We start from the raw sequence: 20,190 nt of genomic DNA, 5'->3' as shown, positions 1-20,190 counted from the left end.
CCCTGCTGTTCAGTAAACCAACATGAACGCCAGTGATGGATACGCATCAAAAAAAGAGTGACAAAAAAATCATGTTAACTTATTAATCACAAAATGAGCCACAAAACATTCTTTATGTTATGTTACATATTTATTTTCTTTCATCAGCTTTGGCAAACAACACATTCTCAGGCAGTTCAGCATGTGTTTTCTATCACTCAGTTTTACAGCTTTTTGAAAGCCTGTATTTGTTTGAGCCCATGAATTACACAGTTGTTCATGGAGAGGTTCTTCTTTCACGCTACCACAAAATAATCCCAAACTCTTGCTGGCTCACGCGACACTCTAAAAAAAGACAAGAGTCTCTAGAGGTTTAGTCCGTTTAAACAAAGGGAATGTTGTATCAAATCTTTGGAACACTCCCGTTTCCAAACTGAGGAGTGATGTCATAGGTGGCTGGCTGGTCTACCCCATGACAAATGAGCTCATAGTTCAAACAGAGGAAAGTTCCTCCCCCCCTCCATCCTCCACACACCTAAGAGCTCCACTCCATGATCTACATTCTCGTCTGTGCTCTCCATGGCTTTCAGATGTCCATGGAGATGAGCAGTATTTGCGGTGCTGGTCTGTTTGTCATGACCTTTGGACCTCTTCTCACACATTTCCAGTAAGGCCTTAAATAACACAACCCATAAATATCATTCAAGTCACTCAAGTAACCGTAAATAGTTTTTATGGTTAGCGTACATTGTTATCAAGTAACGCTAAATTACGTTCTATTACTCTTTATGGGCACAGATATGCTGGTGACTCTCCCAGACTAATGAAAGTTCAGGTGACTGATTACATTCCATACAGGTATATCACCACCAATATTTCACTAACGTTTTATGCTTGACTGATATCAGCCTGAAAGTCTTTCCTCTGGTGACCATTGAAATAATGAGAGGAAAAATCCCAAGAGCTCTGGGCGTCGGTGACTGGCCAACAGTGTTCCTCCCGACTCCAAACAGTATTCCACACAGTCTGTTTGCTGGCTTGCTTGTCTTGTGGCTGTTCTCAGGGTGTTGTCCAGCAGCCACACCTTCCTCAAGTGCTCATTCAAGTCTCCGGACACCACAAACTGCCTTTCGCCCCCTTTGCCCATAGAGGCCTTTCTCAAAAGAATTTTTATTTTAAAGTAAAGATGAGCCAAGCTAAAAACACAACCCACTAATCACAGAACCACGTCGAGCACCACCCACTCTTTTGCAGCCTCTCCCAGACCTTTCTGCTGACCCTATGCCAGGTAAGGAGGCTGTTTGCTCTGCTGTCGCTCACAGAGTCGCTCCATCCCCCTACTGCTTTCTGAGGGGCACTAAGGGCTCGTGTGTGTGTGTGTGTGTGTGTGTGGGGAGGCCATGCCCCGATCTGAGTCAAACTCCCTTGTCTGGTCCTCTCAGTAGCTGCTCTCGTGGCCTGTGAGGATGTACAAGTTGCTGGTAGCGGATGGATCCCCTGTAGGTGTGCTCTGGAGTATGATGTCTCTGCAATGAAGAAAATGGCGTGAGGTTTCCGCGTCGGTCCTTCATGCGCAGGCTGAACAAATGTGTATTCTAGCGATAGGGATTAAAGTGACGATAACATACCTGTTTGTTCCTAAGACTTTGAATATACGACTTTTGTCTGTTATCTCCTGGGTTACCTGTAGCAAAGAAATTACCATTTATGTCAACTGGCCAGGCAATAATTAATGTACTGACTAATGGCGTGGGAAAAGATATTACAAAATAATTCAATAAGTAACATGTATTGAATAATCATTCACAGAGGTTGGTAGCGACTGGTGATACTATTGCCAAGACCCTTTGTGGTACTGTACTTTCATTAACTTTGGTTTCACTGAAACCTAAGTTTCTAATGACATCACCTCATTCTTGCAGAGGCTCCTCCCACCGAGTCCATGCTTCCAGAAGGCAAGAGCACTGTCCTGCAAACACACTGGAAGGGAAACAAGGCCTTTTCACTACAAGACATGACAAAACCTAACCGAGCACTCCATTGTGTCAGGACATTTACAGGTACAGTATGCTGAAATCAAATCATGCTCCATTAGTAGCGTTATACTGGGATCGAGGAGTACTGGGGATATGGATGACATGCAATCCTGCAACACTGAATCTGCCCACACAAAAACTCCACCTTAAGTCCATTCTACTATCAACTATGGAGATCACGAGAGTTGAAACAAAATTACTCCACATCCTTTGGCCTGTGTAGCAATTCATGACATTTAAAAAAATAAATAAATAAAAAAACGCTTTCCCACGAGAGGTTACAAATTTGGCTCCTAAAAGAAAGAAAAAACGGGGGGAAAAGGAAAACACACAAACACACACAACTCTCACCCAAGGTCTCAATGGAGAAATCAAAGGTGAGCTCTGAGGCCATGCTTTTGATGGGACGTCCCTGCAGATCCACAATTTTCACAGTGTCTGTAGGGCAGAGGCACAATACCAGGTCAAAACCAATTTAGAACTGCACAGCTGATGCTATGCAACATGTAATATGTTCAGCACAAGTCATAATATATATGATGCTTCTGAACCACAAAATAAGCTTCGAAATTCAAACAATCATTTAAACAAGGATTAGAATTTAAAAGGGCTGTCTAACCCCTAACCCCTGTGTTCTGTTCAGCATGTATTCTTGCTTTCAGCTTGGTTCACGTGTGGAGGTCTCAAAATGCAGAAACATGTTACCAATGTCTATTCCTGTGCTAAGCCACGAAACAGAACAGAGTTGTTGCGTACGCAGACAGGCAAAGCCCTGGTGCTAATCTCTTGAACTCGGTTTACGACGCGTCACTTCATCCACACAACCGCAAAACTATGTAAACACTGACACCTGCTGCATATCGTGTGTTGAATGATTAATTTTTATTTCCCAGGAGTATAAACATGGTTTATGCAGGTTGTTCTCTGGGCAGCACTATCTTCTTACGCAGGAGACAGTTGTACCTTAATCCAAGCCATGGCCACCAGCTCAGTAACTCACCGACTTGTTACATGACTTCAAAGAGGATTTTTTTCTTCATACCTTGCAAAGAGTTACCAGCAGATAACACAAGAGGGCACTAACATGACCATATTCATATACTCCACAAAAGGTGGATATACTCAATATTATATACTCAACATATTCAAAACAAAACACATATGTACACTATGTGCACAGTGAACTATTGCAACATTTACTCTGAGCAGTTGCATAAAGCAAACGTGATTAATCTCGCTGTGCCACATATCTACCCCTAAATGATTGCTCTTATCAGTGGAACCCAAGTAGAAGGCTGATCAAAATCATATGTTCAAAGGAGCAGCATAGTTCACATCAGCAATGTTACTATCCATGTTTAACATGGTTCAGTTTTGACCACTAAACTTCACAGAATCACACTCAATTCAGTTTCACTGTGCATTTTGATAGAAAAATTAAAGCCTTAATCACTCGGTCACCTGGGATCTAATGTAAATTATTATCCAATGTTTTTGATCTACCATGCACTCATAGTCCTGCACCAGTTTTCATAGATTCTCTAGATTGATTGGACAAGAGCAGTATTAGCATGATCAGAAACACCCTAAACTGGGTGTAGGTTTGTGTGAAGCCACCACAGAGGAAGTCACAAGCAGTAATAGAGAAGGGCTGGCCTCTTCCTGCTGTGCCCCAACAGGAAATGAGGAAATAAGGATGAACTCACTTTCCAGTGCAATCAGAACCGTGTCTCTGTCCAGCTGAGTCACCTGCTGTACACTGAGAGATTCACCATCTGTCCACACACACACACACACAGACACACACGTGAGCACAGACACGCATGCCCACACAGAAACAAACAAAAAAACATAGTACACATCACACACTGGCCAGGTTATCCTTTTTAAGCACAGTACTGACACCACAACCCAATGACCACAAAAGAAAAGTAATGCGCCTGGTCCACCAAACCAAACTTCCACCATGCTCCTCCTCCAGGCCTACCAAAAGTGTTTGTCGGTTATGACTATGTAACTGTGAAGATGACTCAAGACTTTTTCAACAGGAACAAGACTCTCTGACGGACACGAGGGGTGACACACTTGTGCTGCATGAAGAAAGAGCCCAGTGGGGGGCCCGAGCACAGTTTAGATGCGCGCAGTACCTGGCTTGTCCTGAGGGGTATCGTCCAGGTGAATGATATCAAACTGCAGCTGCCCGTTAGTGTGTTCTGTGTGCGGCGAGTGAGCTCTGGCCCCTATGCACAACAGAGGCAGCTCCTCACTCTCCACCACCAGTAGCTCGAAGATGGGCATTGACTCGGGCAAACTCATCGCTATGTGCTGGGAATCAAATGGATGGACGGATGGATGAGTAAAGACAATGGAGGATTAATATTTAGCCACCTATCTATTCAGTGCTTATCTCTTTATTTATGACCTTATTGTTGCTCTCGTGCATGTCCATGCTGTGCTACGAGTGTGTGTGGGTGGTTAATTACCTTGAGTTGCATAAACTTCTGCAGTGGATCATACCACAGAAGCAGAACTAAACCAGATGGAACCAGCGCACACAGAAACGTACTGTCTGTGTAGGGGTTACGCACTGCGAGAGAGAGAGAAGAAAGAAAGAGGGACGGAGAAGGTGGTTTATCATGGCAGTGATGGCATTTAGAGAGAGAAGGAGAGAGAGAAAAGGAGAGAGAGAGAGAGAGAGAGAGAGAGATAGGGTAGTTTGTCATGGCAGGTGTCAAACAAAGGCTCATTCTTTTCCCCACAGACTTGTGTTCCTCACCTACACGACACCCACGGCACCCTTTAGTGTCTGGTATCTTCACAGACATGGAGTACTTCCTGTAAGCCAGAGGCAGAGCCTGTGTCAGTACACATACATACATTTCAGGATTGCTTCAGTCTTTGTTTGAAAAGGATCTAATGTAGGAACAGGTACAAAACTATCTACCGGATTGAATTCTTTAGGAAAATAAACAATATTTAACAAGAATTCTTTAGCGGGTTCTTTTTTTTATTTTACGCCTTAGTCCACTAACAAATTATGATGAGCATCATACTTAAGCAGTTTAGAAGACCAGTGCAGATGGCCAAGGGACAAATGATTCATTTTTCAGGCTAATACTGATATTCTCTGACTAATCAGTGCTTGTGAGTGTGATGGTAGCTGCATGGTTCTACTAACTTGGAGTTTATCCTTGTGCTCAGGCGGTGTGCGTTGATTGACAGGTGCCTCTGCCTCCTCTGCATGCTTCTCCGCTCATCAAAGAGCGCTGTGAGGCTGTGGGAGAAGAGCTGCGAGGACTTCCCTGTGAACCATGTCAGAGGCAAGGTCACCTCGGGTGATGTCAAGAGCTAATACAGTAGCCACCGCTAAATCAACATCTATTCAAATTCATGCTGGAGTCAGATAACATACGCAAGCTCACACGTCAGTACAGAGCCAAGAATGAAAGACTGAAGGCATTACAGCCCCTTAGGTATTCTGTCTATACATTTTATTGTTTATATTTTATAGACACACAAAAAAAATTCTGAGCAACAGAGCAGAGAAACGGAGAAACATTACCCGAAATAGACATCAGCACATTGTTCATGACATACAGCCAGCTGCATCTCTGTGGGAGGAGCTGCAAAACAGGACATACAAATGTGCACGTGTCACACATGATAATGGCATTTTTACAAAAGTCTTTTGCAGATGTGCTCATTGAACTAAAGAGGTATACAGTGCTAGAAAATTTAATTTATACTAATACTTAATTTTCATAATAAAATGAAAAGCAATGAAAACTCATAACTATATACTTAACCCACAGTATATTAAAATATGCCACATAACACGTTTAAGTATGACTGACAGTGGAATTTAATATGTTTTAAGTGCAGTCCGTGATTCTAATCCCATACACTTTTTGTCAAATTCTGCAAATTGCTCCTCCAGCTCTCCATTCAGTGTGTGCGTTAAAAAAAAAAAATCAGGTCCTAGCCATGTAATGGGAAACAAATATACTGGCTTGGACCGAGCCATTAACCATTAGAGCCAATCAAGATGTCACTTCAAGAGCACAGAAGGGAGGAGTGCAATTTGATTGGCTGTTGAGCTCAAATATCAACAGCTTTTTGCCAGAATGGCAGACTTCAAGTGAAAACTTAGACATTTTGAGTAGTGTCATCATGGTGGCTCCAAATGGCTCCTGGAAGAAAGCATGCATGAAAAAGCCCTGTACCTTCTCCATGGTGTCCTCATGGAGCTCATGGAGGTTGAGGATGTAGATTCCCTCCTCGGCTCCCAGGATGAGGTACTGATCTGGGGAGAAAGAATGACGAGCCACCCAGTCACATCACATACACAGTGGGAACTCATTGCTGCACATATGTAACTATATACATGCAGGTATGGTACTGTGCACACACGACGTACACATGCTCACTGTCGATACAACATACTTAATGAGTCTAATTCTTTTTTTTTATATTGATGAGATAAATCAAAAGGCAATCATGAAGTATCATAGATTTGATGTGTATTCTGTTATCTGTTCTGTTGTATAGGAAATGAAAGATTATATATTTTATCATTTACTTCAACAACATTATGGAGTTTACCTTTGGTTTTTGGCAAAACCCATGTAACAGCACTATGGGTTTTCAGGGGACAGCCATTAAACACCTTCGAGAAACAGGCTCCCATCTAGAACACATTGACATTATTTTTATATTATTTTACACAGCTGAAAGATGTGGCACTCATGTTGAATAAACAAGCACACTGACTAAATATGATCATAAATCTTTAAAGCAAGAAGCATATACCATATTTCAGCGATGCTTTTAAAAATGAATCAGTGACTGAAATATTCAACAATGTTTGGTTGTATAACCAGTCAGGAATCTTTTATAGACATGAGCATCCCTGCCGGACAACAATATTGTGTATGTGCTGACAGTGGTTTCAAGCATCAAAAATTCATATTTGTTAGGCCTTGTTGCTAAGCAGTGTTGTTCGCAGTGTTTATTTCCATAAAAGATGACTAACATGCACTTGGGGTGTAGGGGGAAGCCCGTGGGACTCAGACCTCTGTGGAGAAGAGAAAACACAGAAATCACAACCTTTACAAAATAAAACACAACAAAAACTAAAAAAAAAAGGCCAAATGCTTAGCCTGTGTTTCTCAGCACTAAATAATTCATTCAATCGCTGAGTTGTAGGTCAATGTAACATTTGCATGTCAGATTTAATTTCCTTTTCACTTCAAATGTTCTCATATTGTTCCATTGGGGGTTACTTCCTATACAGCGCTGCTCACCGAGTCCTCGGTCTTCCTCCGGAGCGTGCTCCATTCTGGCGAGAGAGGAGGCTGTCGAGTCGGAGGCGTGTCCTTCCCCGCGCTTTCCCCTGGCTCCTCTGAAACACCGCCCCCTAGAGGCACACACATGTCACTGCAACCCTGCCACAGTTTCAAGTCTCCCCAACCAGTTTTCGAACATTAGGGGCGGGGAAAAGGAATGGAAACCCTCCGAAGAATGAGCCACCCTTCTCTGCTCTGACCACAGCGGCCTGCATGATAATCACCCCTCAGTACGCTTCACTTCACATCACTGTGTTCCCGGATAGAGGGAAGTAACTCAACTCCTGCATGGCTTTTGAGTGTGCAAGATTTTAGTATGAGACTTTACTGAATGCTAATAAAGCTATGGTGAAATATACTGTAAAAAAAAAAACAAGTATAGGATTGTAATGAAACTGCACCGTGACACTACATGAAATAAATAAACAGACAAGGCCTATCCCTGCATTAGACAAACAAAGTGGAGAACTTCTTTGGAATAAAGCAGCGCAGTTCTAACCACAGAGTTGCACCACATAACCAAAACCTCTCCCTAGCCTGTGCTCACTGAAATGTGGATGCCTGGGACGGTGCCCAGAGTAGGAGAGAATGTGGTTCAACGTGCTTTTACCTTCGGTGGTGGGGGAGGAGAGCAGCGAGCCGAGGCTCATGGAGGACCCGGAGAAGAGCGGCGCGTCTGAGAAGAGCGCGGAGCCCTTTAGCAGCGTGAGCGAGAGGTCACAGAACCCAGAGCCGCCCAGGAGGGGCGACTCGTCCAGGGCAGGAACGGCAGCGCTGCCCTGGGCCTTAGTGTTCAGCGGGGTGGAGGAGAGCGACGAAGGGAGGGACAGAGAAACGTCTGACCCCGCCGAAGAGGCGAGCGCTGTGCCTCTCTTCACGGTGCCATATTTGTCCTCATCATCAGAGCCTGGGGAATCCTGGGTTAAGCACAAATATAGACATGAGTTGTATGGCGAAGAGCAGGTTTCATTTACTGCAGTCACTCTTCTTCCAGAGACCAAACAAGTTCGACATTGTTTGTTTGTGCTCCAATGACTCAAACTCAAGGTCAGATTCCTGCCTTCATTCAAACACTTACATTTCCACTCTCCCCGCCGGATGGAGCTCTCTTGATGGTTAGACTTCTGGAATTAAAATATAATGGTCAGTTGCCATAAAATAACTATAGACATAAAATAAAACATTTGAATCCTACAGTGTAAGTGATTTGAAATAACTTTTGAAATATTAGTATACAAGACTCTTAGTAGACAAGGTATTAGTTGTTAGTGATCTTTAGTGATCTGGGATAGATGTGCAACAGACAATGTTAAAGAGCCTTGATTCATGTGGTGAGTTTCATTTCAGTTAAAATGAATAGATAATTCTAAGAAAACATCCATTAAAATGAAAAAATTAACTAAAAAAATGATCTCCTAACTGACTGGTAGGATGACAAAAACATTGTCTTCTGGTCTCACCTCTTCAGCAATGCCTCCTCAACACTTTCCAGCAAACTCCTACAAACAATCAGAATTGTTAACTTTGCAATGAAGTTCCAGTCATGACCTCAAGCAAACAATTGTAAGCCATTAAAGGAACCATGAGAGAAGATGTGCGTGGTGCGTGCACGCACGCACGCACACACACACACACACACACACACACAGGTACACACACACACACACAACTTACGGGGAGTCCTTGTCATCATCAATGGCACTCCAATCATCATACAGTCCCTGTTGAGAACAATAAACCTGACTTTACTCCCTATGTTTTGAACTTCTTTTTAGTTTGTACTTTTTTAGGAGAAAATACCACAAACAATAAATCCAACATCCTACCAGGTCAGGGCAAGGGTCAGTCTCTTTCCTCTTAGGGGGTCCAAACTTGACGTGATCGACTGCAGAAAAGATCACAGGCAAGACAAATTCTTCCAGATTATTTCAATGCTTTTCAAATACTTTTAAATATCTATTACCATAGTACACTAGCAACACACAGTATAATCTGTGACATTGAACAGGTCAAACTCATCCAAAACTGTCAAATATTCTCAAAAGTTCAAAATTATGCACTCATGCACGAACACTAACCTATAACTGCCTGACCAAAGAACCTTTTATTTTCAAAAAGATCTATGGGATGCTATAAATCCTGTTATTTCTCCCTCATGAACAGGAACCGCTAGGTCCTCTTACTAAATGTAAAAAAGCATGTAAGGCATGCATAACCATAAAAGAGCTTTGCAAATGAAAAAAAAGGTTCATTAAAAGTACCAATAAAAGATGATTAGTGTTAATTAAAAAAGTTTGTTCGCAAAACTTGCCATTAAAATGCGTTTTGGGAGATCACATTACAATTGGATTGTGCTTGACCACATGAAAGTGATTGTGTGATTTGGTCGGCCAAACTTCCTCTGAAAGTGGTCTGGGACACATTGTGACCACAGTGAACTGACGTGTAAATGCAACTGCGTTGTCAAACCACATACAACTACTACGTGGGGGGAAGAACCAGCAAGGTTTGAAAGGAAGCAAACACAATAAGGCAGCTTCACAGATGGCTACCATCTTCTTTTATTTTTCGTGTTCTATCTTTTTTGTTGTTGTTTGATGTTTTTTTGGACCCGCGCAAACGAGAGGAGGATGTGACGTGAGCTGGACACAGCGGTCGGATCTCAATCCGATCTCAATGTGGACACTGGAGACACATATTAATACCAGGTATAAAATGTATCTGGTTAAAATTATATCATATCTAGATACGATCCAGATATGAGATGCATTTTAATGCCAGATGTAAAAATCCCCTAAAAGGTCTTTCTTTTCACTTTTTGATCGTTGTCAGTAAAATACCAGCTAATGACTGAAATGTTTTAGGCACCATGCTGCTTTTGCTAACCACGCAATAATTTGGTACAGGGTGTGGCCCCACCGGAGGGTTCATTTTCACACGTTTTTTTGGTAAAAATATCTTTCATTCTTCATATCCTTTATGACTGCAGTTCATACAATCCGCATACTAGACAGACACACACACGCGCACACCCCCCCCCCACACGCACACCCACACGGACACGCCAACACTGGCCTCTTTCACGTTTTCTGGAGTGGCCTCTCTTTTCTACAGTGGCTATGGGTGCCCTTCTGGAACTGGCCTGGTTCCACAGCATTCTGGAACCTAAAGCAGTCCCCAAACAATAGGCTCTCAGTGGCCGGCCCCGTCTCCCTCATCACTGCCGGGGTGGCCAGATTTACAAGAGCTCAGAGGAGCCATTTAGTCAAAGCTGTAATGCCAATACTCTATAGCATGATACAATTGTATATATAGTAATATGAAAAACTAAATTTGGTTATTTTCCAAAGGAGGTGTGCTTGTGTGACCAAATAAAAGCAAAGTCCATGAAAGAGCTTATGTGTGTGTGTGTGTGTGTGTGTGTGTGTGTGTGTGTGTGTGTGTGTGTGTGTGTGTGTGTGTGTGTGTGTGTGTGTGTATAATATATATATATATATATATATATATACACACACACACACAATATGTATTTATAATATTCAGCATACAAAACTAAACTGGGTTGAGTTTTTAATGACAATAACAAGTAAACAAACAGACTAGGGATGACTGTACTTACACTGCTCCTCAGACTGGGTCCTCTGGGCAGGTGGATGCCTGCCCAATGACTGGATCTTATCAGGAAAGGCACTGCAGGTCTGCATACACACAAATAGTACAGTCAGCACATGCACAGTATTCTCACAAACACATGCACTTACGTTCACATAAATGTTCTAGACAAAATACACAGACGATAACGCTCGTGTATGTATATACACACACACACACACACACACTACAGAAAATGTGCATGTTGTGTTATATACTGCCAAATAGGGCATATGCCAAAGATGACTTGCCAACAGTCCAAACAAAAACGTGTCCCAGAGGGCTAAACTAGTTCTGACACCAGTTGGAAGCACGTTGTTTATAAATATCTGTTGAGAAGCCAACATCAGCTGAAAGACTTGGGAATGAGTTCTATTGCACACGACAAGAAAAAAAAAGAGGAAACGGCGACAGACTGCCGGCCCTTACCTCAAGGTCGCTTTCGTCCATGGTGAGTGTCGTCTGCAGGTCAGGGTTGTTGGCCATGTCCAGCAGCTCGATGACCAGCGTTCGAGTCAACAGCTGAGTGACAAATGCATGCTGGGAAAAGAACACATTCACCAAGAGAGGAATGTGTTTGAATCAACAGACCGAGTTTGAGTCTAGTGTATTTATTCAGTTCCAACACACACACACACACACGCTTTCATTCAAGTCAAAGTCACAGTCCCGTAACCCAACTGGCACAGGAAAAGACATCGCGGAAATGTAGGTTCAGTACCATGCTTGCCGACTGCACTAAAATTTGTTTAAGTTGTTTTAGGGGAACCTTCTCATTTGGATAAACTATTTCATGACAGTAAGGTCATGTAATATATCAATCTATATTCTGATATTTACTTATGTTGAGATTTCCATCTATTCTGCATGAATTATCAGTAATCAGCCATCAGTAAACATATTTGCCCTCTTGTGAGTGTCCTCCGTCGATCGCTCCTACATCAAAGAGCAAGCTTCTACCACTGCTGTTCATTAACTATTGCTGCCATGATATAGAACAACTAGAAACATCTAATTTACGTAACACTCTAAACTCATCTGATCATTCCAAAACAAACAAACAAACAAAAAAAGTGTAATTTTGTCAAACCAGTGGCATTCTCCTTTGAACGTGCACTTCGAATGAACATAAGACTGATCTGCCATGCTCAGACCAAATGTTGAGATCAAATATGTTCACTGAATTGGAGACTACATCTGTTGCTGCTTTCAAAACACAAACATGATGGCAGAGATATTTTGAGTGACATTTTACAGACTATTATAAAACAAATCTTCTGCTCATCTCGCATGAAAAAAAAGGTTGAAGCAATTTACTTCCGCATTACAGTTTAATCTTCATGGAACATGGCTGATGGATTCCACTGTTTGTGCATTATATATTTCATAAGCATTGTCACGCATCATGACCCCAGAGATTTAGTGGAAAATGAGGAGCTCATGTCATATCGTTCCATTATCTTAAGCGATGGTAGTTAGACAGAGATTATGGGGCCCGCTGTATGAACACAAAGGGAAAAGAGGTCGGCTACATAATGCTGGCACAATGCCCAGTGACTACAACCAGAGCTGTCCAGTTCATAATACTGGCAACACGTCTTTTAAGTTAGAAGACAGATCAAAAAACATCCCAAAATGTACCAAAAGTGTTCCACTTACACAACCCAAAGTGTTCATATTAATATGCACAAAGGACCTACATACACAGCATGCATGACTAAGCAGTACATAGTCAGACTTATATATTATTTAGGCTATGTAATAATTGCTATATACTATATATATATTGCCAGATATAATGTAGTGTTACCTGTAAGAGTTTCTCGGCTGTTGGCCTGCGCCGTGGGTTCTTGATAAGAGACATCTTCACAAAACTATGAAATACAGTCGACCTGAGAAAGGCAATCAGGTGAAGCATGTAAGTCATCAAAACAACCTTTAGATCCATTCACTTGTATACTGCATCAACTATGCCATATTATCCAGTTCTTGGATAGTATAAACAACACATTTTCACAGCCACTGTACGGTTTATTTGTTGCTATGACAACAAAGACATATTTACGATGCCTTCTGGGTCTCTTCAGTATCAACAAATGTTGTTCTCTGATGCTTATGGGATGTGTGTTGGGATACACAGTAGGAGGGAGACAGAATTACCATTGGGTCTTGTCCTTGAGTTTGGGTGGCTGGAAGCTGCTCTTGGACATCAGCATCAAGGCTCTGGGGTGAAATCAAGGAGACATGTCCAAAACATCTTTTTACATAATACTGTCACATCTTGTCAATGTCCAAACATCTTTTTACATAATACGGTCACGGCGCAAGAAAACAGTGACTGAGCTACATTCATGTTCTCACTTCCTCCATTTACTGATGCAAGTTGTTACAGTTCTTGGCACTATTATCTGTACCTCAAAAGTAGATCACATTGTATGTATAATTTTAGGTACTTAAACAATCCCTCTGGTCTTACTATTTTCCCTTAAAAGCTCATGCTGTTCCTACAGGGCAACACACTGGTTCAGTAGAGAAAATTCCAGAAGAATGCCTCACAGGAATTCACACGGACAGAGTGACACAACAACACTGATGACCTTGTGCCACCCATGACTAATATGTGATCAGCCTAATGGCCCTATAACTTCTCGTGCCCAGCATAACACTCTCATCCCAAAGCACAGGACTCTTCTATGAGTAGTAGTAATAGCATTTGCAATAGACATAGCAGTAGCTTGCCAATGTGGGTACATTTCAGACTATATGCCTAGAAGCTTTTCGCTTATGGTGATGCCCCAAAACCTCTGACAGGAGTAAGACCATGTCATCTCTAATTTGAGAGGTAAATTAAATAAAATTAAATAAAATTAAATAATTATTACTTTTTTGTGGTAGAGTAAGAAAAAGCCCAAACCTTTAGAAATGTGACTACTCTACTGAGGTCGCCTGAGGTTGGGGTATACATTGTGCGCATGCCCTAGCACCACAGGCTCCAGCTCACCTCATGGGATGCAGGTCGAACATAGGCGGCTGCAGCTCTGCCAGCTCAATGGAGGTGATGCCCACTGCCCAGATGTCACACAGCTGGTTGTATCCTCCCTTCTTCTCCACCGCTGCAACCTCTGGGGCCATCCTGAGGAGAGACCAGTGGGGAACTACTGAGTGAGGGGTCTTCTGCACGTGTTCAAAGGCTCATTGCCTCACTGTTGTGCAAAATATATTGTCATACTGATTATAGGAGATGTTTTTTTTTTTTTTAAGAGATAAGAGGAAATATGGTCATTTGTGTTATGATTTGTCACCAAATGCTTACATTAGTGATTAATAAACTGTTAAGCCTGTAAATAGAAAAAAAAAAACATAATCTCTATGCTCTGCGAAAAACTCCTTAAGGGATCAAATAAACTGTACTACTCTAATCACAAAAAAAAAAATTGCATCATTTCCCACCTCTTCCTGAACAGAAACAAGAAGTGTGGGTGTGTCCTTCAGTTCCTCCTAGAGCACAGACACATTTGTATTCAAAGTCTGCAATGTGTATCCCTGTTAACACTCATGTAGGTGGACATCAAGGGTGTTTTTAAAACCATTTTGTTCCCCATGAGACTAATATGAGAAATACTTATTTTCGATGTGGTTTTATGACAGCGCACCATGTAAACACCATACCTGCAGACAAAAGAAGGTTGTATGCAATGTCTCTGTAGAAGAACCAGAGTTCTTTACTTAAAGCAGCAATAAGGAGTTCTGTTCCAAAACTAGCAAGCTAACTACCTAAAAGGCATGCAAAAAACTTGCAAACACCACCAACAGCCCAGTTGACACTGATAGAAGCTTGCCAACACACTAACTGGTGTATTTTCGCAGTATAGCTGGCAATGTCATGCTGTGAAAGCTTTTCTTCCATTTTTGCAGGGTATTCCAGCCCGGTACACAGAACTACATAGGGCATATCCTGGATGGCTAGTGGGAAAGACACAGGTGTTTATCTGTCCTTCACATGCCTAATGCTATCAAAATGTATTTGAGGATGGTACCAAAACTAGTCGCCTATAAAACCATACCTCAAAAAGTGTCAAATTGTTGCATAGTGTTACTTTAAAGCCTGATAATATAGAGTTATTTTTGGAACTACATAGTCCACAGCTTTATTTTTTTAGCAGTGAAGAACTAATTTAGTCTGGAAATGATCTTTGGTTGGAAAAAGTTCTATATGGAATGTATGTTTTTATTTTAGGTAAATGTTAGTGGAAGTCTTAGTTCATGTAGGTATGGATTGAATGTGTGGCAGATATAGATTCCCATCAGATGATTTAACACATCTCAAACCGCTCACCAGTAGGGTGTCCCAATGAAAGACTTCCTCTTGGAGACAGAGGCATTAATCTCAGCTGCCACCCCAAAATCGGCTATGGAAACGAGAAGATTAAAAAAAAATGATCATTTCAAGAGCATGAGCGCGCACGCGTGTGTGTGTGTAAAAAAGAAAATGAGGGAGATTATGTTTATTCTGAATGGGAGGTGAGTGTTACTGACCCAGTTTGACATCCCCTCGCTTGGTCAGGAGGATGTTGGCTCCCTGTAATTGACACAAAGTGACACAATGAGCGCAGACACCACAGGCTCACATGAGGACAATTACATCTCTTCATCTCTCTGCCTCTCACACAGGCCTGAGCACACACACACACACACACACACACACACACACACACACACACACACACACACACACACACACACACACACACACACACACACACACACACACACACAGAGAGACAGATTACACTGTAGTAGCCTTACTCCAGCCTTACAGCCATCCAATAGGAATCACACCATTGAAAAATTACAACCTACTCTATTTCCAAATTTGAACTGTAGTCCACCAAGCGTGCAACAGGGTCAAATACTGGACAAGATAGGAAGTCTGAGAGTAACAGAATACTTAGACTATTACTTTAATGTCTCTGTGCATCTTTCCCATTTGGTGCAGATAATGCAGCCCCTGGTGAGACAGAAAGCAGAGGTAGAAAAAAACACACTGAGACATAGCAGACAGGATAAGGACATCAGATAGACAGTCCTGTCAAAGTTCAACTGAAGTACAACTGTAGACAGACACAAACACGCTTGTATGAAATGAGTGCGGGTCGTAAGGGTGGTTCACCCACCTGCAGCGTTTCCCGACACACGTATGCTATCTGTCTCTCCTTTAATGGTCCTGTCACTGAGAGAACAAGAACACAACATGGACATAAACAAGAACAAAACCACGAATGAGAGCAAGAACATGACAGCAACCATGAACAAGAAGACTAAATCACTCTGACCCAATAGACAGCAAGAGACAGATCAGACACCAGACAAGCCATCTGCCCCGTCAAGATATAAATCCTCATCATCATCCATTTACTAACAGATGGGAATATCCAATGATACTTTCCTGGTTGGGGCCAAAAAAAAAACACAAAACATGTAGGCTAATAGGTCAAGTTAGGTCAAGCATACCATGGTAAATGTCTTGCAAGGACCCTCCCCCACAATACTCCATGCAAATCCAAAGCTTGTTGTTTCTGTCACAAGAAAGACACAGTTAAGTCTTCATTTGGATAGGGAGGCACAGTCTATTGCAGATGAAGCTACATTACTTCCCAAAAGCCAACCTGTGATAGCTGCCAAAGTAGGCCACAATGTTCTTGTGAGTACATTCCTTCATCATGGTGATCTCCTGCTGAATGCTCGATAAATCTTCCCCTGAAGGAAAGCGGAACACCCGTTAGAAGCACAGTAGTGTCAAACTGACCAAACTAACAACATAACAACAAATGTTGTTTTGCCAACTCCACAACTTTGCCTCAGAGCAAATAATTATTCATTGATACAGATTTCAGAACAGTGGCCACACTGTGGAATTGTTTACATAGTATGTGTATACTCTGAAGCAAAGTGGTTTACACACAATCTGAGACAGGCATTTGCACATGCAAAAATGTGGGTTTGCACATAATGCCAAAGAACTGCTACAACTGTGCACAAGTGTGGGTAAAGCATGAAGACTCACCAGGATCAAGCTTAATGACCTTGATGGCTGAAATGACTGATGTTTCGATGCAGCGAGCCTTTGAAGTTTGAGAGAGAAAAGAGAACATTTACCAGATCGTCTCTGACCACCAGAAGCCCTTGCGGTGGGCCTAAAAGCTCCCAGGATGTGAAATACCAATACTCCGTCAAAGAAATCCCCTTTCAAAAACAGCCTTAGTGGGATTCATGTCACATGTGCAAGATTCATGGTAGTTTAACCTAAACAACAGAATGAACCTGTAGCCTCCACAGCAAAGCCCTTGGCACTGAACGTTTCATGCATTCCAAATTAAGCCAATTCTGACAATTTAAAGAGAAGTGCATTTTGTATGTGAAGTATGTTTTTTTTTTTTAAACACATATATACACTTTACTGTTCTCAGATGTCAAAAAGTACTTTCTGTACACCAGTGTGGCCTATGCTTTTCAATGGGGCTTTGTTTTCAGTACAGTTGCAGGCATGTGCTTTCATTTCCTTCATGAGGCTGAATACCAGTGAAATTAAAAGGATTACAGGCCCACAGGCTTGATCTGAAATGACTTGATTAGAGGAAGCTGTGGATTCTGTCACCGTTGTCTGAACCAACTTCAGTTTCAGTTCATTTCCTGTAGTTTTCACAAAGCTTTACTTGACCAAATTCTCGAGACACTTTTCACAACATTCAAATATCTGGAAATCCAGGGGGGAATTGACCTTTAGGCTAGTGGGGTAGGTTCACCGATTAGAGGCTATCTATGCTTTAATGTTCTTTAAGTAGGGGTACACCTGTAATACACAGGCTAAAATACAGACTGACACTTCCAATACATATAGGAAGGCTACTGTTTTGGATGGAGATTCAACTGTAGGCTAGGCTGCACCTAAAAGTTAGGGCCTGGCTATTTCTAACCAGCGGGCTGCTGAAAGATCACTTCACACATTATTAGTCTGAGTTAGTGCCCATCATGATCAGTGCGGCAATGAATCAGTTGACATTTGAATAGGGAAACTAGATGGGCAACAATTCATTATACACCCAATACAGTTGGACATGTCATGCTCTCACTTCCTCTAGTTCACAATAGAGTTCTACTAGAGTCTATGACATGGTATAAAGTACTCTTACTTAGTCTAGTTTTTGTTTCATTTTTCAGTAGTCTGTATGCATCTGATGTACAAGATGTTAAATAGGCATAGTTATATTGGCCTTATATTACATTTTAGGCAGGCTACATATGCTATCAAGTAGGTGCCATGATATCAGAAGGTAAAGATGGCAGCAGATATCCCTCTGCAACATGTTCAAGATTAAGATGATAGAGACCAACATTTAGGTGAAACCAAGACTCAGAGAGAAAAAAAAACAAAAAAAAACATTTCCTGTTTTCTTTCCTGTAGTACCAGAAAGACATCCTGTGAAGAGACACTGTTTCACCGTGAAATCACAGCATTTTTGCAGACCTCATCTGAGACGATGAGAAGATATTTGACACAACTGCGATGGACACTGGGTCAAACCATGAAATGCGTCAAATTATGAAATGGGAATGACCATTTCTGGATAATTGCTGATTTTCACAGTATTGTGTGCAGTGATCTTCAGGTTATATGTTGCTCTCCAGTGAATGTAATTTCCGTCTGTGTGTGTACGCACGCGCATGTGTCTGTCTCACACAGGTAGGCTACAAACAACAACAAGTAGCGGGGTACACTCACTGACAATAGCGTGTTAGTTATTTTTTTATCATGGGCAGCAGATTATCAGGCTCGTAATCACGTCCCATACGCTGAGGTCAATGTGACATTTGAATTTTGATAGTGTAATAAATCAGGCAAACGTGCATTTGGAGAAGGCTTCTCATCTTAATGTACCAGTCTTGGGTAGGCTACAGAAGTGCTCATCAAATTCACACGCGCAAAATGCCCTGTGATAACAGAGTAGCTTATCCGTTTACATTTAACGCTATACGCAGTTGTTATTGTTGTGAGCACAGTGTGAGCTATTGCACCAAATTCAGTGGCCCCTGTTGCATAGAATTCAAACCGAAAACCGACTGATGATTGCTCAAAGTTTCACAGCAGTGAAATTAAGTGATTTTAACCAAATAAGAGATAAGATCAATGATTACCTTGAAAACATCACCGTAGGTACCACTCCCAATACTGTGGAGCAGTTCATAGTCGTCCAGTGGATTCGTATACAAGACCCCAATAGCATCCATGGCAGCTTCGGCGTGGTTGTTCGTAGTTCTCACCACCGACATGATTCTCACGCCTCAGGGAAGCCTTCTGCGACTCAAACGATTGGTATCCGAATGTCAGCACTTCCTCAACCATAACATTTCGGCCGAATCCGATAAAATGGCAGCTATCTGACCACCCTCCGTGCCGTAGCCTAATCCAAATATGTTCTGCAATGGCACTACGATTAATACTGCCGAGTTTAATCTGACGTTGTCATCATTCTCAGGCCGAATGCCAAAAATGTCTGAATGTCATGAGAGCGGCGGTGTTGTTTTTGTCTAGACTAACTGACTGACACCTGCTGAAACAGAGACCATACAAAGAACGGTTCACATTCATGTAGATGTGTATATAGGCGCTGAAGTTGTACCACACTGGTGAAACTGCTAGCTAGCCACATTTTCGATTGCTATCGTAAATAATGTTACTAGGAGACTGGCTACAAGCAGAGCACATTCTACTACACTGTTAGCAGCCTAGGCAGGCAACCGAAATGGACTGGCTAGAGCTGCATGGTACCGAGAGATAAATAAATGAAATAATGATACAAAGAACAATCATTTTACCACACAGTAGCGTATGCATCTCACTCCCGCGGGACAAAATGCTGCGCTGGTATAAAAACATATATATTTTTAAAGGCAACACATGTCAGGACTGTTACATCGTGTAGTCACTTGGTCGAGTGGAGCCAATTGTTATGAGCCAATCAGAGTGAATTCGCAAAGACATTCTAACATCCAATCAAAAGCAGCAATGTAAATAAGTTGCTCACTTGCAAGTGTAATCTTTTGCTCACTCTTTCTCCGTTGCCGTTACTCTTGTGCCAAGTGTACAAAACTTGGTTGTCATGTCACGAATATATGAATAA

General features: G+C 41.9%; 1 protein-coding gene across 2 annotated transcripts; it reads right to left on the bottom strand.

The window, feature by feature from the left end:
• Window positions 1–111: 111 nt before the first annotated feature.
• Window positions 112–20,024, bottom strand: map4k6 (mitogen-activated protein kinase kinase kinase kinase 6). 2 transcript variants are annotated; one of them, XM_042708477.1, is made up of 33 exons: window positions 19,886–20,024; window positions 19,205–19,364; window positions 17,076–17,133; window positions 16,678–16,768; window positions 16,523–16,587; window positions 16,186–16,241; window positions 15,972–16,019; window positions 15,548–15,590; window positions 15,348–15,420; window positions 14,013–14,144; window positions 13,172–13,234; window positions 12,822–12,903; window positions 11,441–11,551; window positions 10,980–11,058; window positions 9,187–9,245; window positions 9,035–9,081; window positions 8,821–8,859; window positions 8,439–8,484; window positions 7,971–8,277; window positions 7,319–7,431; window positions 7,048–7,089; window positions 6,618–6,702; window positions 6,239–6,318; window positions 5,578–5,638; window positions 5,194–5,317; window positions 4,792–4,850; window positions 4,499–4,602; window positions 4,163–4,340; window positions 3,722–3,790; window positions 2,367–2,453; window positions 1,889–1,959; window positions 1,608–1,663; window positions 112–1,505 (listed from the first exon to the last, which is right to left on the bottom strand). In XM_042708477.1, the coding sequence occupies exons 2-33, from the start codon at window positions 19,337–19,339 to the stop codon at window positions 1,418–1,420; spliced, it is 2,751 nt and encodes a 916-aa protein (XP_042564411.1). In that variant the 5' UTR covers window positions 19,340–19,364; window positions 19,886–20,024; the 3' UTR covers window positions 112–1,417. The 2 variants fall into 2 exon arrangements, with proteins under 2 accessions (XP_042564411.1, XP_012678448.2); XM_012822994.3 differs by having other exon boundaries at window positions 19,205–20,024.
• Window positions 20,025–20,190: the final 166 nt, after the last annotated feature.

This window comes from Clupea harengus, chromosome 8, assembly GCF_900700415.2.
Source record: "Clupea harengus chromosome 8, Ch_v2.0.2, whole genome shotgun sequence".
NCBI classification, from domain to species: Eukaryota; Metazoa; Chordata; class Actinopteri; order Clupeiformes; family Clupeidae; genus Clupea; species Clupea harengus.
This window is presented reverse-complemented; position numbering and strand designations above follow the sequence as displayed.

Bases quoted from the DNA above. Each gene is read 5' to 3' on its own strand.
- map4k6 (XM_012822994.3), bottom strand. From the start codon at position 19,339: ATGTCGGTGGTGAGAACTACGAACAACCACGCCGAAGCTGCCATGGAT. The intron at 16,588-16,677 runs GTTGGCTTTTGG...TTCTTGTGACAG, and splicing joins TACTTTGGCAGCTATCACAG to AAACAACAAGCTTTGGATTT. The intron at 12,904-13,171 runs GTAATTCTGTCT...TGCCTTTCTCAG, and splicing joins CTCAAGGACAAGACCCAATG to GTCGACTGTATTTCATAGTT.